At 50.5% G+C, this 21451-nt stretch overlaps 4 protein-coding genes across 6 annotated transcripts; 1 reads left to right on the forward strand and 3 right to left on the reverse strand.

Moving 5' to 3' along the window:
• Nucleotides 1-1937: 1937 nt before the first annotated feature.
• msrb1b (methionine sulfoxide reductase B1b) lies at nt 1938-4107 on the reverse strand. Its single transcript, XM_062475309.1, has 4 exons — nt 3830-4107; nt 3299-3441; nt 3062-3179; nt 1938-2832 (listed from the first exon to the last, which is right to left on the reverse strand). Exons 1-4 carry the CDS (start codon nt 3882-3884, stop codon nt 2822-2824), a joined length of 327 nt encoding a protein of 108 aa, XP_062331293.1. The 5' UTR covers nt 3885-4107; the 3' UTR covers nt 1938-2821.
• A 112-nt stretch (nt 4108-4219) lies between these two features.
• neurl2 (neuralized E3 ubiquitin protein ligase 2) lies at nt 4220-5691 on the reverse strand. Its single transcript, XM_062475308.1, has 2 exons — nt 4632-5691; nt 4220-4423 (listed from the first exon to the last, which is right to left on the reverse strand). Exons 1-2 carry the CDS (start codon nt 5419-5421, stop codon nt 4308-4310), a joined length of 906 nt encoding a protein of 301 aa, XP_062331292.1. The 5' UTR covers nt 5422-5691; the 3' UTR covers nt 4220-4307.
• A 1161-nt stretch (nt 5692-6852) lies between these two features.
• On the forward strand, nt 6853-18950 carry tex2l (testis expressed 2, like). Its single transcript, XM_062475459.1, has 12 exons — nt 6853-7361; nt 9816-11330; nt 12295-12495; nt 12678-12978; nt 13148-13419; nt 13636-13785; nt 13899-13998; nt 14951-15092; nt 15624-15761; nt 16266-16481; nt 16581-16701; nt 18469-18950. The coding sequence occupies exons 2-12, from the start codon at nt 9846-9848 to the stop codon at nt 18637-18639; spliced, it is 3297 nt and encodes a 1098-aa protein (XP_062331443.1). The 5' UTR covers nt 6853-7361; nt 9816-9845; the 3' UTR covers nt 18640-18950.
• Nucleotides 18823-21307, reverse strand: rnf151 (ring finger protein 151). 3 transcript variants are annotated; one of them, XM_062475460.1, is made up of 5 exons: nt 21172-21307; nt 20835-20980; nt 20065-20161; nt 19671-19900; nt 18823-19422 (listed from the first exon to the last, which is right to left on the reverse strand). In XM_062475460.1, the coding sequence occupies exons 1-5, from the start codon at nt 21172-21174 to the stop codon at nt 19146-19148; spliced, it is 753 nt and encodes a 250-aa protein (XP_062331444.1). In that variant the 5' UTR covers nt 21175-21307; the 3' UTR covers nt 18823-19145. The 3 variants fall into 3 exon arrangements, with proteins under 3 accessions (XP_062331444.1, XP_062331445.1, XP_062331446.1); XM_062475461.1 differs by lacking the exon at nt 21172-21307 and having other exon boundaries at nt 20065-20193; nt 20835-20968; XM_062475462.1 differs by lacking the exon at nt 21172-21307 and having other exon boundaries at nt 20065-20209; nt 20835-20951.
• Between the last annotated feature and the right edge of the window lie 144 nt (nt 21308-21451).

Here is a 21451-nt window from a genome sequence, read left to right on the forward strand (position 1 = left end):
TCACCATAATAGGGGATAGGATCCAGGTGTGTAAATACCCCTACAACACATGCACTGCCATGGAGAGGTTCAGACGTTTGCAGATGGCCCTTAACTGTTCTTATCAGACCAGAGTGCTGAGGTCTTCCATGGCAACGCTAATGGCTGTGAGAATGTGTGTATGTGTGTGTTTTTTGTTGCGTATGCAGGTCACCTGCTTTTCATCGCATTGCTGGTCTAATGGAGGAAGGGGAAAAGTGGGGTTGATTGTAACAGGGTCAGTTGTAGACGGTAAGGATAGTAGAAAACAAAACCATATGATCTCAGACAAAGAGATCATATGGAAACCAGTCAGTTTGTGGTCAGTTTTGTACGTTTGTACACAACACCGTAACACTGCATTATAAATCTAGCCTACACTGACACCACCTTGACCCAACAATAGCTGCAGACCTATTAACATTCCTGCCTTTATGACGTGTGACTAAGCTTGATAAAGACTCCTCACACCTTTCTGGAACATAAACCTTGATTCAAACATTAACCTGAGATCCCACACCTCAGGTGTTTCAGGCACCTGGCAGGGTGGATGGCTCTGAGGAGCCTTCAGCTGCTACAGTACACCTCTGATGTGCATCTGATGTGCACATGTACTCTGGCAGTTCACCTGGCGGCGTGCACAGTGTGCTGTGCATGTGCAGGTAAGTTCATGTGTCTGTTCAAAGGAGACAACTTCCGAGTATCTGTCAGTGAAGAGGAAGTAAACAATAGTACAATAGTAGTTAGTGAAGGTTGTCTCTCTGTCTCTTCTCTGTTCTGAAACAGCTGCTAAGCAGCTGTTTCAGGAGTTTTTTTTATTTGGAAGATTACAGCTTGAGCCCAAAGGTGTTGCCGGGGAGCTCCCTTGAGACTAGGGACAACAGCAGACAGGAGGAGATCCATTTTAATCTTCTGAAAGCTAGACACTTCTCTATCTTGTCATGAGAATATCAATGAGGAGACGGAACATTCCAGTTCCATAATCTAGATGGGAAGAACATCAGACCGTAAAACTGAAAGCTAGACTCAAGTTTTTCATGGCTCTGATTCAACTGGGTCTTGCAGTGTAAACCATTTCTACACTAATGCTATGTTAAAAAGCTCTCTTGAGACACTCACAAAACAGTTCACCATAGTCGTACAGCAAATAAATAAGTGATCCAATACCAAAATGATACATTTAATCTCAGGATAGTGTGTGTGTATGAGTGTGTCTCTGAACACATACTGTACAGTATCCTGCCCAAGACACACATTCCATGATGTCAGTGGCAGAACATGTATGACGTCTAAGAGGGCAGTGGTGTGTGTGTTTGTGTGTATAAGTGTGTGTGTTTTGCTGGTACAGTAATAATAGCTCTCCTGTCAGGTTGGGCTAGTAGGGCCACTCCTCTCACCCACAGGGCGCTGTGGCAGACGCCAAGCCCCACAGAACAGCTTCCAACTGGGGTACGACCAGACCAGCACTGCCCCCCCAGGATACACCCACCACACTGAACAACTGCTTCTCATACACCTCAAGTCTCAAACACCCAACAGTACAACAGACACAATCATACCTGGAGATATCTCAGAAAAAGAACCTCATTATTGTCATCATTCACAGGGGCTGAAAAAGACAGATTTCTAATTCAAGTCTTTTACAGTTTGTTTAAGGAGGTGAGATAGATGACATGAGATAGAATGAACTCCATGGTGAGTGCCAATAATGGCAGGGCATGGATGATGGCCAGATCACCAGCCTGGCAGGCCAGGGGTCCAGGGGGCTAACCAGAGTAGCACCTCAGTGGTGGTCATACAGAGGCCAGACATCCCCCCCTGTTGGTCTCTCTCTCCTAGTGACATCACTAGTACCACAGCCTCAGGACAGCACTCAATGTTAAAGGATGAGAAAATTAATAGTCTGTCAAGCTAAGTAATCCAACTTTGGTCACTTATTTATTGTCACTCTCTTTAGTTGAGTTATAAGAGTGAAAACCATGAGGTCATCAATGTCTTTATCAACAAGGACAAATGAGATAAGACTGCTAAAGTACGTAACTGATTCAAAAACAAACATAGCTTAGGTATTGCTTTGGCTGATACAATTAAATAAAACTACAATCAAACACCATGTATTGAAATTAATTATTCTAACATTTATCTAAAAACAAATGCATAAATAACATACAGAACACTAATGAGGAATCATACAAATTCGTTGAAGAATAATAATAGCATGGCTCATAGTGCAAATAGGCATTCAAGTTAAGAAACAGTAAGTATACAGAATACCCCTCAACGTGGGTTTGAAATCATAAAAATTGAAGGAAGCAAATGTTAGTAAAGAAATTAAAATGCTAACATTTAGAGATACATTTGCTTCCTCCTTGCTCCCATTGGTCCATTGGTCTAAAATCTAAAGATTACATAAATACATCGGTTTCTTGTACCCTGCTTGGACTGCAAGGAGCTATGAGGTCTAAATTAAAATGTAAATACTTTGCACATCCTTTTTATTATCACAACGGAAATCATTGCACTCTTGATAAGATATCCTTATCAATTAAGTTTATAAGAGGTCTCCAGGGCATGATTCTCTGGCTGGGATACCTGATCACCCCCAGGTCCTAGTGCCCCAGGCAGGTCAGATGTTCATCAGTGTGACAGGGTGTCCTTCTCAGGCTTGAACCCCGTCCACATCACTGGCTGACCAGCCCCTCCAACATGGAGGCCTGGGGTGGTGGCGGTTGTTGTTGTTGTGCGGACTACAGCTTCCTACTTTCTACAGCACTTCCTGTGTTGGCTCCTAACCTCCTCGCCTCTACTGCTTGTCTGGAACAGATAGAGAGAGAGAAAGAGAGGGGGGGGAGAAAGGGAGAAGGGGAAGAGGGGGACCCCACAAGACAGAGTGGGAGAAGAGAGGGAGAGTAAGAGAAGTAGGGTGAACAAATAAAGGAAATGAAAACCAACACCGATGTACAGGAAAGCTTTACTTAATCAGTATTCAGTATTTCTCGAACATCAGAGGACTTTCCTCTCTCAGGACGCAGCAGCCTGTTACCTTTGTTGGGGACAAACTTAAGCGAGTGGCTGAATATTCAGAACCGCGAGCGCCCCTCCTCAGGGCCGTCGTTCACAAACTCGTGGCCCAGGCCGCTCCCACACTTACCACACAGCACCTGGGGACACAAGAACACAGCACACCTAAGTAACACAGTGGGGAGCTCGCCCCGGGAGCTGGAGATCAGGACAGCATCAGCCCTGCCTCTGGCAGTGACGCTAGGGTGACACTTCAGACCTTGAAGGCGGTGAGAGACTCCATCATCTTGGTGACGCTGTCTTCTCTGATGGTCTCAGTGAAGGCAGGCCAGGGGGAGGAGTGTGCGAACTTTGACCTGCTGGAGAAGAGAGGGTGGCGGCACTGGGAGCACACGTATATCCCTTAGAGAAGGGACACGGATGAAGGGGTCAAGGATGGGATTAATACTATTGTTACAGCTCCCAGTGAATGTCTGCAAGTGCCACAGCTGGAGGAATAAAATACACGCTCACTAGTTTGCTATGAAGTACATTGGTATGAAACAGAAGTGTTTGTGTGTATGATCTAGTGCTGTGACTGGGGAAGTCACAAAAAGCTATAGGCCTTCTGGCGATAACTATTTCCTTTCTCTATGCAAACTTGCATGTCTCGCGTCAGTATCTAAGTTAATATACGTACAATCATGTCACTTTTAAATGTAAACAGTTTATACAACGTAACGTAATCAGTCAAGAGCAGGTGCAGTTACATCACCAACAGCCTAGGCTAGCCTAAGTTCTGACCACTCACCTGGCTTAAAATGGTCTTTATAAACCTCACTATTAAGAAACGAACAAAACGACATGGTGATTACAAAGTCAAGACCGTTTCGGTTTTAAGTTTGCCTTTGTAAACCTCGCTATTAGTGCAGGTAATGTTCGACACCGTCAAGTAAACAACCTGACTGTCGGTGTCGGCGAGATTCTTCATACGTAAGACAAAGGCGTCATGACGTAATTCAAAGCCCCGCCCAGTTGGTGAGTTCTAAAATCAACCACTAGATGTCACCGCAAGATAAACGGTGAAAGCTCAAGCATGCGGAGTAGTGAATTATTGCACTTACATTTATAACAAGTAAAGGTTGACGACAAGTAAGTGAAACTTTATCACAAAATGCACAAAGCTACCCATACATGTAGGAAAAGTGAATAGATACGAATTTAATATGAAATTTGATCAGTTCACTGGTTTCGTCTGTCAAATCTGTTTGAGTCCATGTTCCATTGCGTCACTCGTATTTGCAGAAGTGTTTGAGTCTCTCAGGCAGCTCCAGCCAGTCCAGAGCCATCCTGTGGACGATGTGCTTCTGGATGATCTTCCTACACAAGGTCTGCAGGGAGGAGACTGGGAAAGAAGCAATGATAGAGAAAGAGAGTAAGAGAGAGAGAGAGAGAGAGAGAGAGAGTATTTTTGATTTACAGCCTGTTTTCCTGTTTATTTCTCAATAACAAATATGCTCATTCTACTGTATGTTTCAGTCAGTTTTTCAATCCGTCTTCAGTTCCCAACCACAGGTTATCACTTTAGTTCCCACCCACAGGTTATCACTTACATCCGTACTCCACCTGGACGATGCGGACGGTTTTGGTAGCGGCGAACACGTCCACCACAGCGTAGAGCTGTTGATTGGTTGGGATCCCCCTGGCCGACGCCCCCATGTCCTCCCCGTTGATGACGATATGCATGTCAGCCAGGCCCTGCCCCCTTGGCACGTACAGCACGCCTATCCGGCTCCGTCTGGCGGTGGGTGGCAGGGCGTTGGTCTTGTACAGGTCATCCAGGATGTGGCTGAATCGCCCCGGCCGGCTCCGCCCCACCAGCTTGTCCATGGGGATGCAGAAGCGGTTGATCTGGAGGTGAGAGTCTGTGAAGAACGCCTTGGGTTTGTTGTTGGAGCTGGGGTTGTCTTCTCCTCCACCTCCCAGAACCCGGCCTTCACCCTCCCCACCTCCTAGCACCCTACCTCCAGCCAGCCCTCCCTCTTCTGCCCCCTCTCCCCCGGCCCCAGGTGCTTGCTCCTTGACCTTGTTATGGTTGCGTGTGATGGCGAAGACCCAGCTGTCCCCCAGGTCCACCAGGTCGGGGAGGGAGTACTCTGGCACCACCTCCAGGGTACTCGGGTCCCGGCTGGTCAGCCCGATGCGGAGGTGGCCACACCAGCCTAGCTCCTTCTCTTCAACCTCCACCAGGAAGATCTCCCCCGGGCTTAGGGGTTTCCCGCTGAAGCAAACCCCATTGGCGAAGCTCTCGACCCGCGTGGCCTGGGTGCAGGATGGGTCCAGTCTCACATTAGAGCCGTGGATGTGGTGGAACTCCAGGAACTGGTCTGAGAAAGGCTCCATGTCTCAAAACCACAGAGCCGCCAGTAATGGCGCGTCAATGACTTCAATAGGTGACAGTGTAGCAGGCAGCGTCAGGCGTATTCCTACTTCACTTGACCGTATAGTTCAGTTGTTGAGACAAATTAGGGATAAGCTCATGAACTCCACCACTCCATTAACTACACAGAATTCACTGTGTGCTGTCCATTGTTCTTTATCTGATTTGACAGTCTGTAGCAAGCACATGGTCGTTGTGCAGAGACACACTCTCACACACATGCACTGACAGCCCTCGCTAGCCTTTATACTGGCCACTCAGGGAAGTTTCCGGTGACTGTGAGATGGGCTATTTTTGAACAGTTGCACGTCAACAGATGGCAAGGTATGCAGACACACACACGCACACACACACACACACACACACACACACACACACACACACAGGAACTGGAGGGGTGTGTGACAGGGTGGTCGGAACCCCTCTGGCTCCTAGTGCTCATTCAGTACTACAACATCTTCTATAGCAGCAGCCTAATTATCATAATTCCATATGCGAGATAAATATGTAAAGCCCACTGTACCATTTGGAATCCACTTTCTAAATATAGCTAATTTGCAAATACTGTCTCAATTGATTTTTTTATGCAAATCAGTCATTAAACCAATAAGCAGCAATACAATGTGTCTGCTTAGCATAATGACATCTGATTTTCTCCTTATGATATGCCTGGATCAATTTCAGATTGATTAAAAGAGTACTCTATCTGCTGCAAGTTTGCATGCTGTATCTAAGATACAATTGGTCTTTAATTACTCCAACCACATTATAAACCATTGCATTCATGAATTGTTATTAGAGACAGACACATTACACTCTAATGGGAATTATTTAAAGAACCATTTCTATAGAACTAAAGACAACCCATTGTAACAAAGTTGAAAGAAATCAGAAAAATGTTCCACCTCAGGGTTGTACTGTATGCAAACATTTTTTTGGGTGGTTCTAACAGCACAGACTGACAACACAGCACCACAGATGTCTAGAGAGCAGAGCCTTTCCGATAGACCACTCCATCAGCTGCTGTGCTAGTCCCGCAGGGGGACCCAGAGGCAGGCTGCTGTACTGACCCCAGCTGTGGCAGTCTCCACAGAGCAGGCCCTGCATGGCCATCCCTCATACTGTCAGGTCCAGGGCTCCTCTGTATCTAGGCCAGGAGAACGGGTGAGGGGAGAGAGAGGGAGACTGAGAGAAACTGAAAGAGAAGGGAGAGCGAGATATGTGGGGTTGTGATATGGAGTGAAAGAGAGGGACACACATAAGGGGGAGGCAGTGAAAGGGAGAGAGAGAGAGAGAGAGAGAGAGATAGAGAGAGAGGGGGGGGGAAGAGGGAGAGGGAGAGAGAGACAGCAAGGTTCATTTTTTATTGTTAGTGGAGCTTCTTGCTAGTGCTCCAGGGCATGGTTGACTCCAGTATTCTCGTTCAGGCGCGCTGCATTCAGACAGGAATGGGATAGAGAGCAGAGTCATTGTGACAGGTGAACTATACCAATATTATTAGCTGTTGGTTCGCTTTAATACGTTTTCCAGGCTACTTTGGTCAGACTGTCGGGAATGTTATATCAAGATGCCATACTGTTTGTTCACTTAACTGATCATCTCTGTTTCAGTTTGAAAGTGTGTGTGTATGGGGGGGGGGGGGGGGGCGGGGGGCATGGCTGGGGTATTTAATCTGGATTAAAGTGCACTGCTGCCAGGGTTTTCATAATCAGATTGGTGATGGTGAGCCGCTGCTCAGCAGCGCGTGTCACATCTGGATTGAAGCGGTCCGCGAGTGCGGGGGGAGGTGTGAACGCAACACTGTGAGGCTGGAAGAGCATCTCACCACTTTCAGATCGGTGCGCACGTTTACCAGGCATGGAGTGACGCAAGTATTGTACTAACAGCGAGTTTCAACTCAAACGTAAGTGCGCTATTATCTAAAAATAATGTTCCTTTCATGTTGACGTTGGATTTTGTCAATGTATCTATGATCATTTTTAATTCATGTTTAAAACAAGCAATGACGTTTTGTAAATTGAATTAACTCTGTATCAGACTAAACCAAGCTACAGTCTATAAACGAAAACATATTTCATACATTCTGTAGCATACATTTTTTTTTACAATAAATCAACCGGTGACATCGCTGAGTTTGAGGACCAGATCTAACAAACACAAATGGTCGCGTCTTTCTGAGTAGGTGCGCATGTTAATGACACTGCCGAATTGTCTGTCTAATTATCGAACACACTCTAAAAAATGCATACAGATCTGACGCTGAATTATTTTTTAGCCGTGGGGTTAACACTGTTTTCAATAGGAATGAATCTGGCATGTAGCCTATAGTTAAATGTTAAATGTAGCCTATATTCAACAAGTGACGGCATTCGAAGAAACATTTGAACTTGAATGTCAGGTTGTAGTACAGTAGGCTTGAAGTAGGCCTATGTAGGCATAAGTTTTCCGTTTCACAAGTGATTTGACCGAGTCGTTTTTGTTCGATAATCCAGCTGTCCCTGAAATCCTGCAGAACAGATAATCTGAGTTTGACTGTAAAGTCTGATGAGAGAGTAGGGAACTAGCTGTACTTGAACACACCAACACATACCCTCCAGAATCCTCTTTGAATCACTGTCTGGAGATCATGAAATCATGTTCCATCAACCTTTGCGGTTCATGCTGTTTTTAAACAGCAGCTCGAACCAGTGGATTGGATTCCCCTCCTGCACTCACCACACTGGCTAAAATCACACTTTAAACCTATATCATCTGCCATCACACTGTTGACAGGATCAACAAGGTTATTGAGTGTTTAGCCTGTCTAGGATCATGCTTAATGAGGCATTTCATAACCCTGTCTGTCACTGGCCTGCCCCACACAGAACAGATTACCTCAGTCCGAAAACCTACTGGATTTTTTTGTTTGTTTTTAGATTTGTATTTGAGGGTCGGAGGTTCCCATCTGTGTACATTTTCATATGGGGTAGCAAATATTTCTGTCTGTGTGTGTTAATGTTTGCGTGGAAGAGGGGATTTTTGTGTCTGCTTGCGTATGTGTGTAAGTGTGTGTGTGTGTGTGTTTTATCTCTCCAGCCCATTTTGGGTAAAGGGATTAGAGAGAATCTGCCAGATGCTGTAAAACTGGTTGATTTTGTGCCACAGTTTTATAATACAGTTATGCAACTCCAGAAGGTGCTCTTTAACTCACTTCTAAAGAGCAGAGTACTTGACCCAGAAAGACGGAGGAGGGATTCATTAGGTCTCAGCTATACTATCCATCGTTCCTTCCAAAGCCATCTAGCGATGTTATTTTCTTCTTCTCTACTTTCTTCCTTCAACAACGAATGACGCTGCTTAAAAGCCTCCTTCCTCCCCCCAGACATTTCCCCGGCCGCTAACATCTTAAACCGTCGGCATTATGCGTCCCGATTCTGTTCAGCTATCGAGGACACGGATGAATGGGTGTAAACATGAGCATAGCTTGCAAGCTGCCTCACAAGCTGAATCTACACCCACATCCCGACGCAGAGCATCTTTAGCTGACGGGTGTGCGAGCGCTCATCTCAGGGTTGCGTAAGCGGCGCCAGCAGCCATCAGATCAGGGAGGCGGTGTTTGTGACAGCAGGTTTGAGGCAGACGGATGCCTCGTTAGAGGAGGGAGAGAAAACGGTTCCACTTTGATGCTCTTCATTAGTGTGGTGCGGTTGGAAGGGCCACCCAGTCATACACGTGGTCCACCCCGGAGAGAGGTGACTGATCTAGATGGATCAGCTCGGCAGTTAGGGCTGATGTGTCAGAGTCCATTTCCTTCTAAACCTGGATGCTTTCTGGAACCAGTGACCCTAAAGTAAAACGTTGGCTGGGTTCGAGTCTTCTTTGGTACTGCCCTACTTTTTACACAACATTTGGGGAGAAAACGCTCTCCTCTATTTTTGAACCTCCAAAACCCATTCATAAATGGAGCAAAAGCAGAAGGGAGGGAGGGAGGGAAGGAGGGAAGAAGGGAAGGAGGGAAGGAGGGAAGGAGGGAAGGAAGGAAGGAAGGAAGGAAGGAAGGAAGGAAGGAAGGAAGGAAAGAAAGAAAGAAAGAAGGAGAGGAGAAGAGGGCTGTGTTATCTGGGTCTAATTTAGACAGTCCATACAGAGGTTTATGTAATTTCCTCCAGACACAAACATATTTATGCTATCTCACAAACACCACCGTCAGCCAGTCTCACATTGACAAAGTAACTGCTGATGGAAACAAATATTAAACGTGAAAATGAATGAACTCTCTCTCCCTGCACGTTCTCTTTTTTTCCCTTTCTATTGCGCCGAGGTTTAATGACACAGCTGACTGGCTACTTCTCTCTCTCTTTCTTTCGCTAACTCCCAGGTCCCTGGGGCGTGCAATGTAAAGATAAGAATGGCAGAGATGGGAGAAAATGGAGGAGAGAGAAGCGTAAGAGGAGGAGGAGGAGGAGGTGTACACAAGGGAGGGTGTCTCAGGCCTCTTGAGAGCCCAGCCCCATGCCCCTCCACCTCTGTCCCAGACAGGGGCCCCTCAGCTGGGGCCAAGCGGGACATTGTGATCCAGCTGACCGGGACGGAGGGAGAGTGGGACAGTCTGGACGACAGCCAGCTCATCTTCTCCTTGGACCAGGATCAGGACCAAGACTACCCCTCCATCTCCCTGTCCAGGGACTACCACCTCTACCAGGAGGAGGAGCGGACGAAGGTGGACCGTGGCCACCTGCACTCCCCGGCCTTCCACGTTCCCCTCTCCCCTTCCTCCCCGGGCTCCCTGGGAGACTGTCTCAGCTCCACGCCGGCCCCCAGCCTCCTGACCCCCAGCCCAAACCCAGCCTCCTCTCCCCGGCCCCTGGCCAGCCTGGTCAAGTCCCTGTCCACCGAGCTGGAACTCAAGGAGGGCGCCTCGCTGCGGCCCCGGCCCCTCATCAGCCTGGTCAAATCCATCTCCACCGAGCTCTCCCGCTCCGAGCCTGAAGTGTCCCAGTCCAGGTCGGACTCGCGCCTCAACCTTCACCTGTGGAAGCAGCTGACCCAGCCGAAAGGCCGCAGCAACGGCGACTCGCGGACCGCGCCCCCCTCCCCCAGCTGCCTGTCGCCCATAGAGACGCCCAAGGGCGGCTTCTTCAAGATGGAGCTGGAGGACACCAAGAGGAAGCTGACGGAGGCCATGCAGGAGCCCCTCAACATGTTCACCAAGATCCTGAAGGAGGAGAGCTCCGGCAGCCCCAAGCACCAGAGGGCCCAGGGAAGCCAGGGGGCTCCCCTATCCGGCTCCCCCATTTCTAGAGGTGTCTATGGGGCAGCAGGGAGGGACAGCGGTGGGGGGGAGGTGGGGGTCACCGAGCCTCTGTTGAAGAGCTCCAGGAGTACAGACGCCGACACACCCACTGCGACCGATTGGCCTCGCAGCCGATTCCCGAGGCGGAGCCACCACAGGACTTGCTCCGCCCATGCCAAAACACCAGACCGCGGGGAAGACCTGGAGATCTGCACCTACGATGACATCATACAGGTCGTCGCCGTTGACCGCCGAGATCCTGGGCGACCGATGAGATTGCCTCAGACTCTCCTCCCCTCAGGACCAAGTGTCCGCCGCACACCTCTGCCTCCTCCACCTCCTCCTGTGGCCCTGCCTCGTATGGGGCTGTTCTGTGTGGCCGTGTTGTCCTACGCCTACCTCACGCTTCCCATCAGCTCCTATCTGTCTGGCCTGGCGCTGGGCCTTGGCCTGGGCTTCCTGCTGGGCTTGCTGCTTATCAGTCTGGGCTCCTCCAGAACCTTCAGGACCTGTGGGCCTCCTCTCCCCCACAGAGGGCTCCTTACTCTGGGGGAGAGCACTGAGGCTGACCCCTTGAGTACGGAGCCTTGTGTTCTCAAGGTGAGTATTGTAATGATGGATTGCAGAGATTCAACTGCATCATAAGCAAAACTCCATGGAACAGCTTGTGCCTGAACAGCTAGAACTGAGTGTGACGTCAATTTCAATTCATTTCATTCAGCCTCTGCCTGTGTGAGTGGGTGGCTGGTTATATTGCAGTATGGGGTCCATTATGTGTGTCAAGGTGGGAGTCTGGTGATCAATCAGTGTGGCCACCCACAACCCTTTTACTGCTGACCTGAATTGAACTCTCTCTCTCTCTCTCTCTCTCTCTCTCTCTCTCTCTCTCTCTCTCTCTCTCTCTCTCTCTCTCTCTCTCTCTCTCTCTCTCTCTCTCTCTCTCTCTCTCTCTCGCTGTCTTTCACACTGCTACCCTGCACTTCCATTCAATCCCCTCTCCCTTCTGGGCAAGTAGGCTCTCTAATTGGTCAGGTGCACAGCCTGACCAATTCAGGCTGTGCAGGCTTCCCCAATGTGTAATCAGTGGGGAAGAAGGAGATGTAGGGAGGTTGTAAAACCTAGCTTAGGAATGGCAGAGTGGTAGTTATGTAAAAGCATAAGTTAAGAGTATTTGTGGCGGCACAGTGGTAGGAGTGTCCAACTAAACCCAGCCTGTGATTTTCACAGCTGAAAGACACTGCAATCTGCACACTTCAACACACGGGTGAATTGAGAACACGTGCCATGTGCAAAATCATCTGGAAGCAAAGGAATGCTTACACTCACCCCCAAAGAAGGGTTATCTAAACTGGAGATATGATCACTTTCCCTGCAATGTTGTTCCTGACTGCGTATGCCCATTTAAGGGTCTCTCCTCTCTCATCTCTCTCTCTCTCTCTCTCTCTCTCTCTCTCTCTCTCTCTCTCTCTCTCTCTCTCTCTCTCTCTCTCTCTCTCTCTCTCTCTCTCTCTCTCTCTCTCTCTCTCTCTCTCTCTCTCTCTCTCTCTCTCTCTCTCCCCATCAGGGCTGGATGAACGAGGTGAGTGAGTACGACCCAGAGACGCACCACCCGTGCCTGAGCCAGTCTGTCTGGGCGAGTCTGGAGGGGGGGTGTCTGAGCCTGTCCTACCCCAGGACCAGCATCCCTCGCCGGGCAGCGTACGACGAGAGGCTGCCAGAGGCCTCCTTCACCAGAACACAGTCCTACCAGCTGGCACACTGCAAGGTGCGTGAGGAATACACGAATTCACGTATACATGATGGAATAAGTACATTCCTAGAATTGTATTCTGAGAAAGGTTAGATCACCATCATCAATGCTGACATCAGCACAGGAAGACCAGTGACAGGAACAGTACAGCAGAGTGACATCATGGCCTGTATTACAGTCATGTGTTCTTCTCCCAGGTGTTCCTGCTGCCTTCCCCACTGGCCCGCAAGAGGCTTTGGAACCCTAAATACCCCATCTGCCTCCAGCTCGGGGAGGGGCCGACAAAGGAGGAGGCAGGGGCAGGGGTGGGGGCAGGGGTGGGGGCAGGGGTGGGGGCGGAGGAGCCCCCCGTGGAGGAGACGGAGCACAGCCACCTCCCCACCACCCTCTACCTCTTCGGTCGCACAGGAAGAGAGAAGGAGGAATGGTTTCACCGCTTCTCTTCCGCATCCATGGTTACGCAGAAGGAGACACCTGGGAGATGTGCAGTTCGATCTGGTATAGCGGGAGATAGGAAGTGTGTGTGTGTGTGTGTGTGTGCCTGTCTTGAAAATGAGAATTCAATCAAGTCTATCAAGTTTTCCTACTGTGCTATTCTGTCTGTGTGTCCCTAGAGACCGTATCCTGTAGATAAAACCACATCATTAACTTCTGTGACATTCTGTAGTTGTACCCGTGGCTGGCAGTGGCAGCCCCCCAGGGGACACCCCAGGCAGCATGGGGTCCAGCAGGCTAGGCAGCACCGAGGAGGAGGCCTCCCTCGCTCCCACCATCCCTTCGCTGCCCCAGACCCAGACCTCCAGGAGCATCAGGGGGCCTCCTCTGCTTGATTACCCCAGCTACATGGCTCGACTCCTGGCTGTGGAGCAGCCTAGCCCACTGGACAGCCCTGGAAGTAGCAGCCTAGAGGCCAGCCCCACAGCCACCGCTGAAGAGAAGGTGAGACGACTGCAGATTCAGAATAACACGAAACACAGGACGGATTTGATGCCGTACATTTAGAGAAGACACGATTGAGGAATAGAGAAGGGCTTCACTATGTTTTAGAATCACGTGGTCATCCCAGAAATATCCATTGTAGATTGTTCTTGCTGTGTCCATATTCATTATTCTAGTCTTGCAACTCTGACTCAGCTGTTTAATGTTCTCCCACAGTGCACCTGCGATCTCTCTGATTTCCCAGAGGCAGGCCAAACCGAGTGGGTCAATGCGCTGATTGGTCGAATGTTCTGGGACTTTCTGCGGGAGAAGTACTGGGCCGACCTCGTCTCCCACAAGATCCAGAAAAAGCTGAGCAAGATCAGAGTGAGTGTGTGTGTGCGCTCATGCTTGTGCATGTTTTACAGCAATGCAGCAATGGATTAGAATGATATATAATGTGTGTGTGTGTGTGTGTGTGTGTATGTGTTTACCTGCAGCTGCCTTATTTCATGAATGAGCTGACTCTGACAGAGCTGGACATGGGATCCTGTTTTCCTCAAGTGAACCGAACCTCCAGACCAGTGGTCAACCAGAGAGGCAATAACTACACACACACACATACACATACATCTATGTCACACACTCTAACACACACAGTCTCATTCTGGGACAGACAGATCTAGATGGGGCCTACGTGATTGAAGCAGAGTGTTGTCTGTCTGACTGCATATAATAATGAGATGTTCTTTATGTGGTTGTAATCTCTCCGAGCCATGGGGCTGTTACCCCTTGCTGGGCACAAACAACAAGCCATGTTGGTGTGTGTGCGTGTGTGCGTGTGTGTGTGTGTGTGTGTGCCCCAACATCCTCGTCCACATGCAGTAGGTCTAAGTAGTGCTTAGGAAGGATTTGCAGCTCTGGAGGAGAGAGAGAGAGTGGTTGCCATCACCCAGGAGTTCCATGTCAATCTCCCCCCTTCTCTTCCCGTGCATACACCACCGTCCATCCGTACGCCGGTTACGCAACAGCCTGCGTCACGTCCCACCCTGCCTCCCACAGCCCCCTCCAACCCCCCGTGTCATCTTGGCTCTGTTCTTATAATCTGCCGTCATTTACCGTCATTTGGCAAGACCTCATAATCACAGCAAATCCATTTAATCTGCTTCCAGAGAAGCTCTTCTGGGGCCGATGACGCTGCCATTGTCTTTGGATAATTGGTTGTCTGAGCAGTTTCCGACAGGCCAAGTGGCCACAGAGCAGTAGGGATTACATGTAGTATACTGTTCTGGATAGCGCTTGCTAAAGACTTTTGATTTCGTCGAAAATCTTCATATTCTATAAAGCAGGGATTCCGAGAATGTGCTGCTTCTATCCCATAATATTTCTCAGACCATGTTTAGGCCTGATCTGGATTATACTACAGTAGAGCTCACCATGTGTGTGCTCGTGCCCATGCTTGTTCCACCCTGACTGTGTGTGTGTGTGCATTTGTAGTGGTGTGTGCGTGCCTCTCTCTCTCTCTACTCTAACCCCTCTCCCCCCTGCCCAGGCCTTTGGCTGGAGCTGGACCTCGTGTACACGGGGGCCCTGCAAATGACCCTGCAGACCAAGTTCAACCTGTCGAGGCTGGGCAGGGAGGGCAGGGAGGGGGGTCTGGACACGGACAGTCTGGCTGAGACCAGCAGCACAGGGTCAGTACTCATTTATCATTTCTTCTGTTGTAAAAAAAAAAAGCCTGTTTAGGGACCTGGGGTGCATGTAATGTACTGTAGGGCATGGCATTGTGAAAGCAGTTATTCCATGCCCTGTGTGTGTGTCTCGATAAGACAACCGTCACCCAGAAAGAGACAGACAGTCGAGGGTCCTGTCAGCTTCATCGGATAGACAAGCACTTTCTCTTCCCCTATGAATGCCCCCCCCCCCCTCCACTCACACATACTTTCACAGCCCCCCCCCCCCCACACACACACACACAGGATGGATAAACACAGCATTAGCTTGATGAGCTGAACCCATGCCAGGCGATAGTCTGGATATGAAATGGGCTTACACTGTCTGTGTTGTCGTGACCTCAGTGCCGCTGTGGCTTGTCTCTGCCCAGCCGTACTGCACAGTCACTATGGTTACATGTTTATTCTTAGTATGCTTTTGCTCGAAAGCAAAATTTTATTTCAAAAGGTTGATTCTATTAATTCGCCCCCCCCCCCCCCCCCCCTCCCCAGGTCTCGATCCGTCCTCGCTACGCTGGCCGACAGTGACGAGGAGTCGTCCAGCGCTGGTTCCTCCGACGAGGAAGAGCTGCCGCTCTCCGAGCCCCAAGGCATTGTGGGAGAAAAAGGGACGCCACTTGGAGCCGAGGGGTGAGAAGGAAGGGAGGAAGGTGGGGGAGGGAAGTGGAGAGGGAAGGGGTGGGATGTAGAGAGGAGAGATGAAATTCAAGGAAGGGGGGAGTGAGTAGAGGGGGGAGGAGAGAGGAGTTTAGAAGAGGGAGAGATGGGGAAAGATGGACGGCATACGAGAGGTAGAAGGAGGAGGAGGGGATAGAAATAGAGACAGGGAACGTCTCATGATTTTAATCATTGGACAGTTTGGATATTTGACCTCCTAGTGCTATATTCCAATCATGGAGCATTATGCTAAGTCATCTTCCTTTAACTCCCCTCTCTCTCTCTCTCTCTCTCTCTCTCTCTCTCTCTCTCTCTCTCTCTCTCTCTCTCTCTCTCTCTCTCTCTCTCTCTCTGTATATATATATATATATATATATATACATGTATTTCCCTCAATCTCTTTCTCCCCCCCTCTCTCTTTCCCTCTCCCTCTCTTCCTCTCCTATTTCTTCTCTCTTCCTCTCCTCGTCTCCACAGCGTGGCTGCGGGCGGAGGTAAGACAGGAAGGAGGCTGCTCAGATTCGTGGACAAGATCGCCAAGTCCAAGTACTTCCAGAAGGCAACAGAGAACGAGTTCATCAAGAAGAAGATCGAGGAGATGTCCAACACGCCGCTGCTGCTGGCCGTGGAGGTGCAGGAGCTGTCTGGCCCCCTTGTCGTAAACATACCACCCCCACCGACCGACAGGATATGGTACGACGGCATCATATGGTTTGTCCACTTCTGCGTGAATGAAAACTGTTATTCGGCTTGTGTCAAGTAATGTGTGTGTGTGTGTGTGTGTATTTTCAGGTACAGCTTCAGTGAGCCTCCCAAGCTGGACCTGCGCGTGCGGCCCAAGCTTGGTGAGCGGGAGGTGACCTTCTGTCATGTGACCGAGTGGATCGAGAGGAAGCTGCAGGAGGAGTTCCAGGTCAGAGCCTTGCCTCCCACACTCCCCCTCCATCACTGCCTCCCACACTCCCCCTCCATCACTGCCTCCCACACTCCCCCCTCCATCGCTGCCTCCCACACTCCCCCCTCCATCACTGCCTCCCACACTCCCCCCTCCATCGCTGCCTCCCACACTCCCCCCTCCATCACTGCCTCCCACACTCCCCCCTCCATCGCTGCCTCCCACACTCCCCCCTCCATCACTGCCTCCCACACTCCTCCCTCCATCACTGCCTTCCACACTCCTCCCTCCATCGCTGCCTTCCACACTCCTCCCTCCATCACTGCCTCCCACACTCCTCCCTCCATCACTGCCTCCCACACTCCTCCCTCCATCACTGCCTCCCACACTCCTCCCTCCATCACTGCCTCCCACACTCCTCCCTCCATCACTGCCTCCCACACTCCTCCCTCCATCACTGCCTCCCACACTCCTCCCTCCATCACTGCCTCCCACACTCCCCCCTCCATCGCTGCCTCCCGCACTCCTCCCTCCATCGCTGCCTCCCACGCTCCTCCCTCCATCGCTGCCTCCCACACTCCTCCCTCCATCGCTGCCTCCCACACTCCTCCCTCCATCACTGCCTCCCACACTCCCCCCTCCATCACTGCCTCCCACACTCCTCCCTCCATCACTGCCTCCCACACTCCTCCCTCCATCACTGCCTCCCACACTCCTCCCTCCATCACTGCCTTCCACACTCCTCCCTCCATCACTGCCTCCCACACTCCTCCCTCCATCACTGCCTCCCACACTCCTCCCTCCATCGCTGCCTCCCACACTCCCCCCTCCATCGCTGCCTCCCGCACTCCTCCCTCCATCGCTGCCTCCCACACTCCTCCCTCCATCGCTGCCTCCCACACTCCTCCCTCCATCGCTGCCTCCCACACTCCTCCCTCCATCACTGCCTCCCACACTCCCCCCTCCATCACTGCCTCCCACACTCCTCCCTTCATCGCTGCCTCCCACACTCCTCCCTCCATCACTGCCTCCCACACTCCTCCCTCCATTGCTGCCTCCCACACTCCCCCCTCCATCGCTGCCTCCCACACTCCTCCCTCCATCGCTGCCTCCCACACTCCTCCCTCCATCACTGCCTCCCACACTCCTCCCTCCATCGCTGCCTCCCACACTCCTCCCTCCATCGCTGCCTCCCACACTCCTCCCTCCATCACTGCCTCCCACACTCCCCCCTCCATCACTGCCTCCCACACTCCCCCCTCCATCGCTGCCTCCCACACTCCTCCCTCCATCGCTGCCTCCCACACTCCTCCCTCCATCACTGCCTCCCACACTCCTCCCTCCATCGCTGCCTCCCACACTCCTCCCTCCATCGCTGCCTCCCACACTCCTCCCTCCATCGCTGCCTCCCACACTCCTCCCTCCATCGCTGCCTCCCACACTCCTCCCTCCATCGCTGCCTCCCACACTCCCCCCTCCATCGCTGCCTCCCACACTCCTCCCTCCATCACTGCCTCCCACACTCCTCCCTCCATCACTGCCTCCCACGCTCCCCCCTCCATCACTGCCTCCCACACTCCTCCCTCCATCGCTGCCTCCCGCACTCCTCCCTCCATCGCTGCCTCCCACACTCCTCCCTCCATCGCTCCGTCCATCTCTTGGTTGTCTTGTCTCCTCCTGTCCCAGTGGCTTTCTGCTTCATCCTTTCTCTCCTCTGTTCCACACAGCCTGTCGTTGTGATCCCAACTCTCCGGCTGACTTCACTCTCTTCTCTGTTCCTTTCAGAAAGTGTTTGTGTTGCCTAACATGGACGACATCTGCCTTCCTCTGATGCATTCTGGGATGGATAGTCCTCCTGGATATCAGTGCAGCCCAGCTCCACCGACTCCCTCACGTAGATCCTCCCTGGACTCGATAGAGAGAATTCCTCCCGAACACCCAACTGACTCTAAATAGTGCCTCCTGGTGGATTACCGACTCTATAACAACACGCACACAAATTGAAAACTCCCATGTTTACATGTGACAGACAGTACCGTGATGTGTGTTAGCACGCTGCTTTGATTGTTTACAGTTCGATCTTGTTTTGAGAGTTCCATATTTATTATGACAGTAAAAAAAAAATCATCAAATAAAAGCAAGAATCAAGTCATATATTGAATGCCTTTTTATTCATGCAGACAAGGTTTTTGCCGTTTCCCATCCTAGTAATGGACAAAAGTCTCTCTCCTTCTATAAAAATGCAAAAATAAACTAACCTCAAAACAGGTCAATAAATATTTTATAAAGCCTAGTTTTGCCACTACTGCTGCCTGTGTTCTTTTCACTGTGTTCCCCCCTGTGATATTATCTATTCTACTTCCTGTTGTATCCCTCCATAAACACCCCCACCCACAAATAAGTTGTTTCCCAAATGATCTCATAGCACCAGGAGATAAATCTTTAATGAAGATGCTGCTATTCTAGGGGCTGCTGTTGCTACTGTTGCTGCTGGTGCTGCTCTCGTCTGTGGTCTCCTCCTCTCCTTCCCTCTCTCCACTCTCCTCTCCTCCTCTCATCCTCTCTCCTTCCTCTCCCCCCTCCACGCCCCCCTCCAGCCAATCCAAGCTCTTGCTGATCAGTGCCACCTGTCTCTTCATGTGAGTGATGGCGCTCTGCACTCGACTCATCTTCCTGCCGAGAGCTCTGGCGATGGCCCTGTGACTCCGCCTCTGAGCCTCTACCTGCTGCTTCAGCTGCCTGGGAGGGACAGGTCTGAGATCAGGTCTGGGGTCTCTCTGAACAGCTGTGGTTGGAATGGGCTGATCTGGGATCAGCTACACGCCGACAGAAAATATTCAAACATCTCACAACATCTCACAACAAACATCTCACAATTAAGAGAACTTCCCTCAACTGTCACTGAAGGAACGCCCCGGATTCAAAACAAAACCAGCTCTTCAGAGCCTGAGCACGCCTCCAGGGGGCAGACTGCCTCACTCACTGACCTGTAGCAGTTGTGCTGAGCCCTTGTGGCCTGGGTGAGCGTGGTGCCACAGCCCATCGGGCAGAGCTGGATCCAGTGGCTGCAGTGGCGGGCATGGCTCTCTAGGTGGTGCCGGGGCACCTGGGCAGAGCAGCCCTGGTGAAGGCAGGGCACCTCCTGGAAGAGGCAGGAGGAGGAGTGGAGGAGCTCCTCTGACAGGAGGAAGGTGGAGGAACAGCCCTCGTTGGCACACTGGAGGAGAGGAGAGGATATTTTAAACGTGGCTATTTGTCATCGTTGGTAGGGGCAGCTCCAACTCGCTCCCACAGTGAGTGTCAGTTCAGCTGCAGAAACACATCCCGATGATATGGCCCTGCTGCCAGGTCTGGAGGGGGGGGGGGGGGGGGGTGCCTCACCTTGACCCTCAGACGCCCGATGGTTTTGTTCAGCTTGTACAAGGCCATCATCAGACTGGGACTGACTGGCTTCCTACAGCATGGACACGAGTCCTGCCTGCAGCACAGATGCACAGCTCCCATTCACATCTATCAGGATTCACATCTATCAGGATTCACATCTATCAGGATTCACATCTATCAGGATTCACATCCATCAGGATTCACATCCATCAGGGTTCACATCCATCAGGATTCACATCAGGATTCACATCCATCAGGGTTCACATCTATCAGGATTCACATCTATCAGGATTCACATCCATCAGGATTCACATCCATCATGGTTCACATCCATCAGGATTCACATCCATCAGGATTCACATCCATCAGGATTCACATCCATCAGGGTTCACATCTATCAGGATTCACATCTATCAGAATTCACATCTATCAGGATTCACATCTATCAGGATTCACATCCATCAGGGTTCACATCCATCAGGGTTCACATCTATCAGGATTCACATCTATCAGAATTCACATCTATCAGGATTCACATCTATCAGGATTCACATCTATCAGGATTCATGATCAAACTCTTGGACACAGCTTGGCCTACATAAACCAGTTGGATGTTTTCTGGTTTTCTTGAGATGCGAGAATAACTTCTGATTCACTGATTGATCTAGTGTCTGATCGGTTGGTCATCCATTGGTGTGTCTGGATTTTGTGAAGGAGATGAGTGTATCTATACAGAGTGTGTGTGGCGAGGGCGATGTGTTGTGTACCTCTGAATCCACTGCAGGATGCAGCTCTTGCAGAACACATGGCTGCAGGCCATTCTGACGGGACACCTTAACACACACCTGCAGATGGTGCAGATCAGCTCACAGTCTGGAACCTCCACAAACAGGTCGACATCGTAACCCCCGCTCTGGAACACACACAAACACACACGCAAACACACGCTAACACTCATGGACACACACACTTGTGAAATATACAGTGGCGCCACAGTATACTACTAGATAATGCAGTACATGAACAAAACCTATTTAATGTAAGGTCATCCTTGTGTAATCTCATTCAGAACTGTTTTGTATTTGATCCGGCTTCATAACTCACCATGTTTCACTGTTCTGTTGTTAACTTTTATGTGGCCACACTTGCTGCAAGTGTTACTTTCACAGCTCCCTCGCACAATCCCTCTGGCACTGACACATATGCATGTGTAACTAACAATACAAACAACACAAACAGCCACCACGTCACAACAATAGGCTGCACTGCTAAAACACCCTGGAAACTGGGCTCATTCAGCTGGTCCAGCAGAGGAAGACCCAGATTGGAGCAGCCTAGTTCCAGAGCCAACCATACCTGAACATGCACACTGGCCAGTCTCTAT

Source organism: Osmerus eperlanus, chromosome 12 (assembly GCF_963692335.1).
Source record: "Osmerus eperlanus chromosome 12, fOsmEpe2.1, whole genome shotgun sequence".
NCBI lineage: Eukaryota > Metazoa > Chordata > Actinopteri > Osmeriformes > Osmeridae > Osmerus > Osmerus eperlanus.

What these genes read in the sequence shown, in the direction of transcription:
- neurl2 (XM_062475308.1), bottom strand. Translation starts at nt 5,421, where the DNA reads ATGGAGCCTTTCTCAGACCAGTTCCTGGAGTTCCACCACATCCACGGC. An exon ending in CGTCCAGGTGGAGTACGGAT is followed by an intron (nt 4,424 to 4,631) that starts GTAAGTGATAAC and finishes CTTCTTTCCCAG; the next exon opens with TCTCCTCCCTGCAGACCTTG.
- tex2l (XM_062475459.1), top strand. Translation starts at nt 9,846, where the DNA reads ATGGCAGAGATGGGAGAAAATGGAGGAGAGAGAAGCGTAAGAGGAGGA. An exon ending in CGGAGCCTTGTGTTCTCAAG is followed by an intron (nt 11,331 to 12,294) that starts GTGAGTATTGTA and finishes TCTCCCCATCAG; the next exon opens with GGCTGGATGAACGAGGTGAG. An exon ending in ACCAGTGGTCAACCAGAGAG is followed by an intron (nt 13,999 to 14,950) that starts GCAATAACTACA and finishes CCCCCTGCCCAG; the next exon opens with GCCTTTGGCTGGAGCTGGAC.
- rnf151 (XM_062475460.1), bottom strand. An exon ending in TCGGGCGTCTGAGGGTCAAG is followed by an intron (nt 19,901 to 20,064) that starts GTGAGGCACCCC and finishes CCTCTCCTCCAG; the next exon opens with TGTGCCAACGAGGGCTGTTC. An exon ending in GCTCAGCACAACTGCTACAG is followed by an intron (nt 19,423 to 19,670) that starts GTCAGTGAGTGA and finishes TGTCCCTCCCAG; the next exon opens with GCAGCTGAAGCAGCAGGTAG.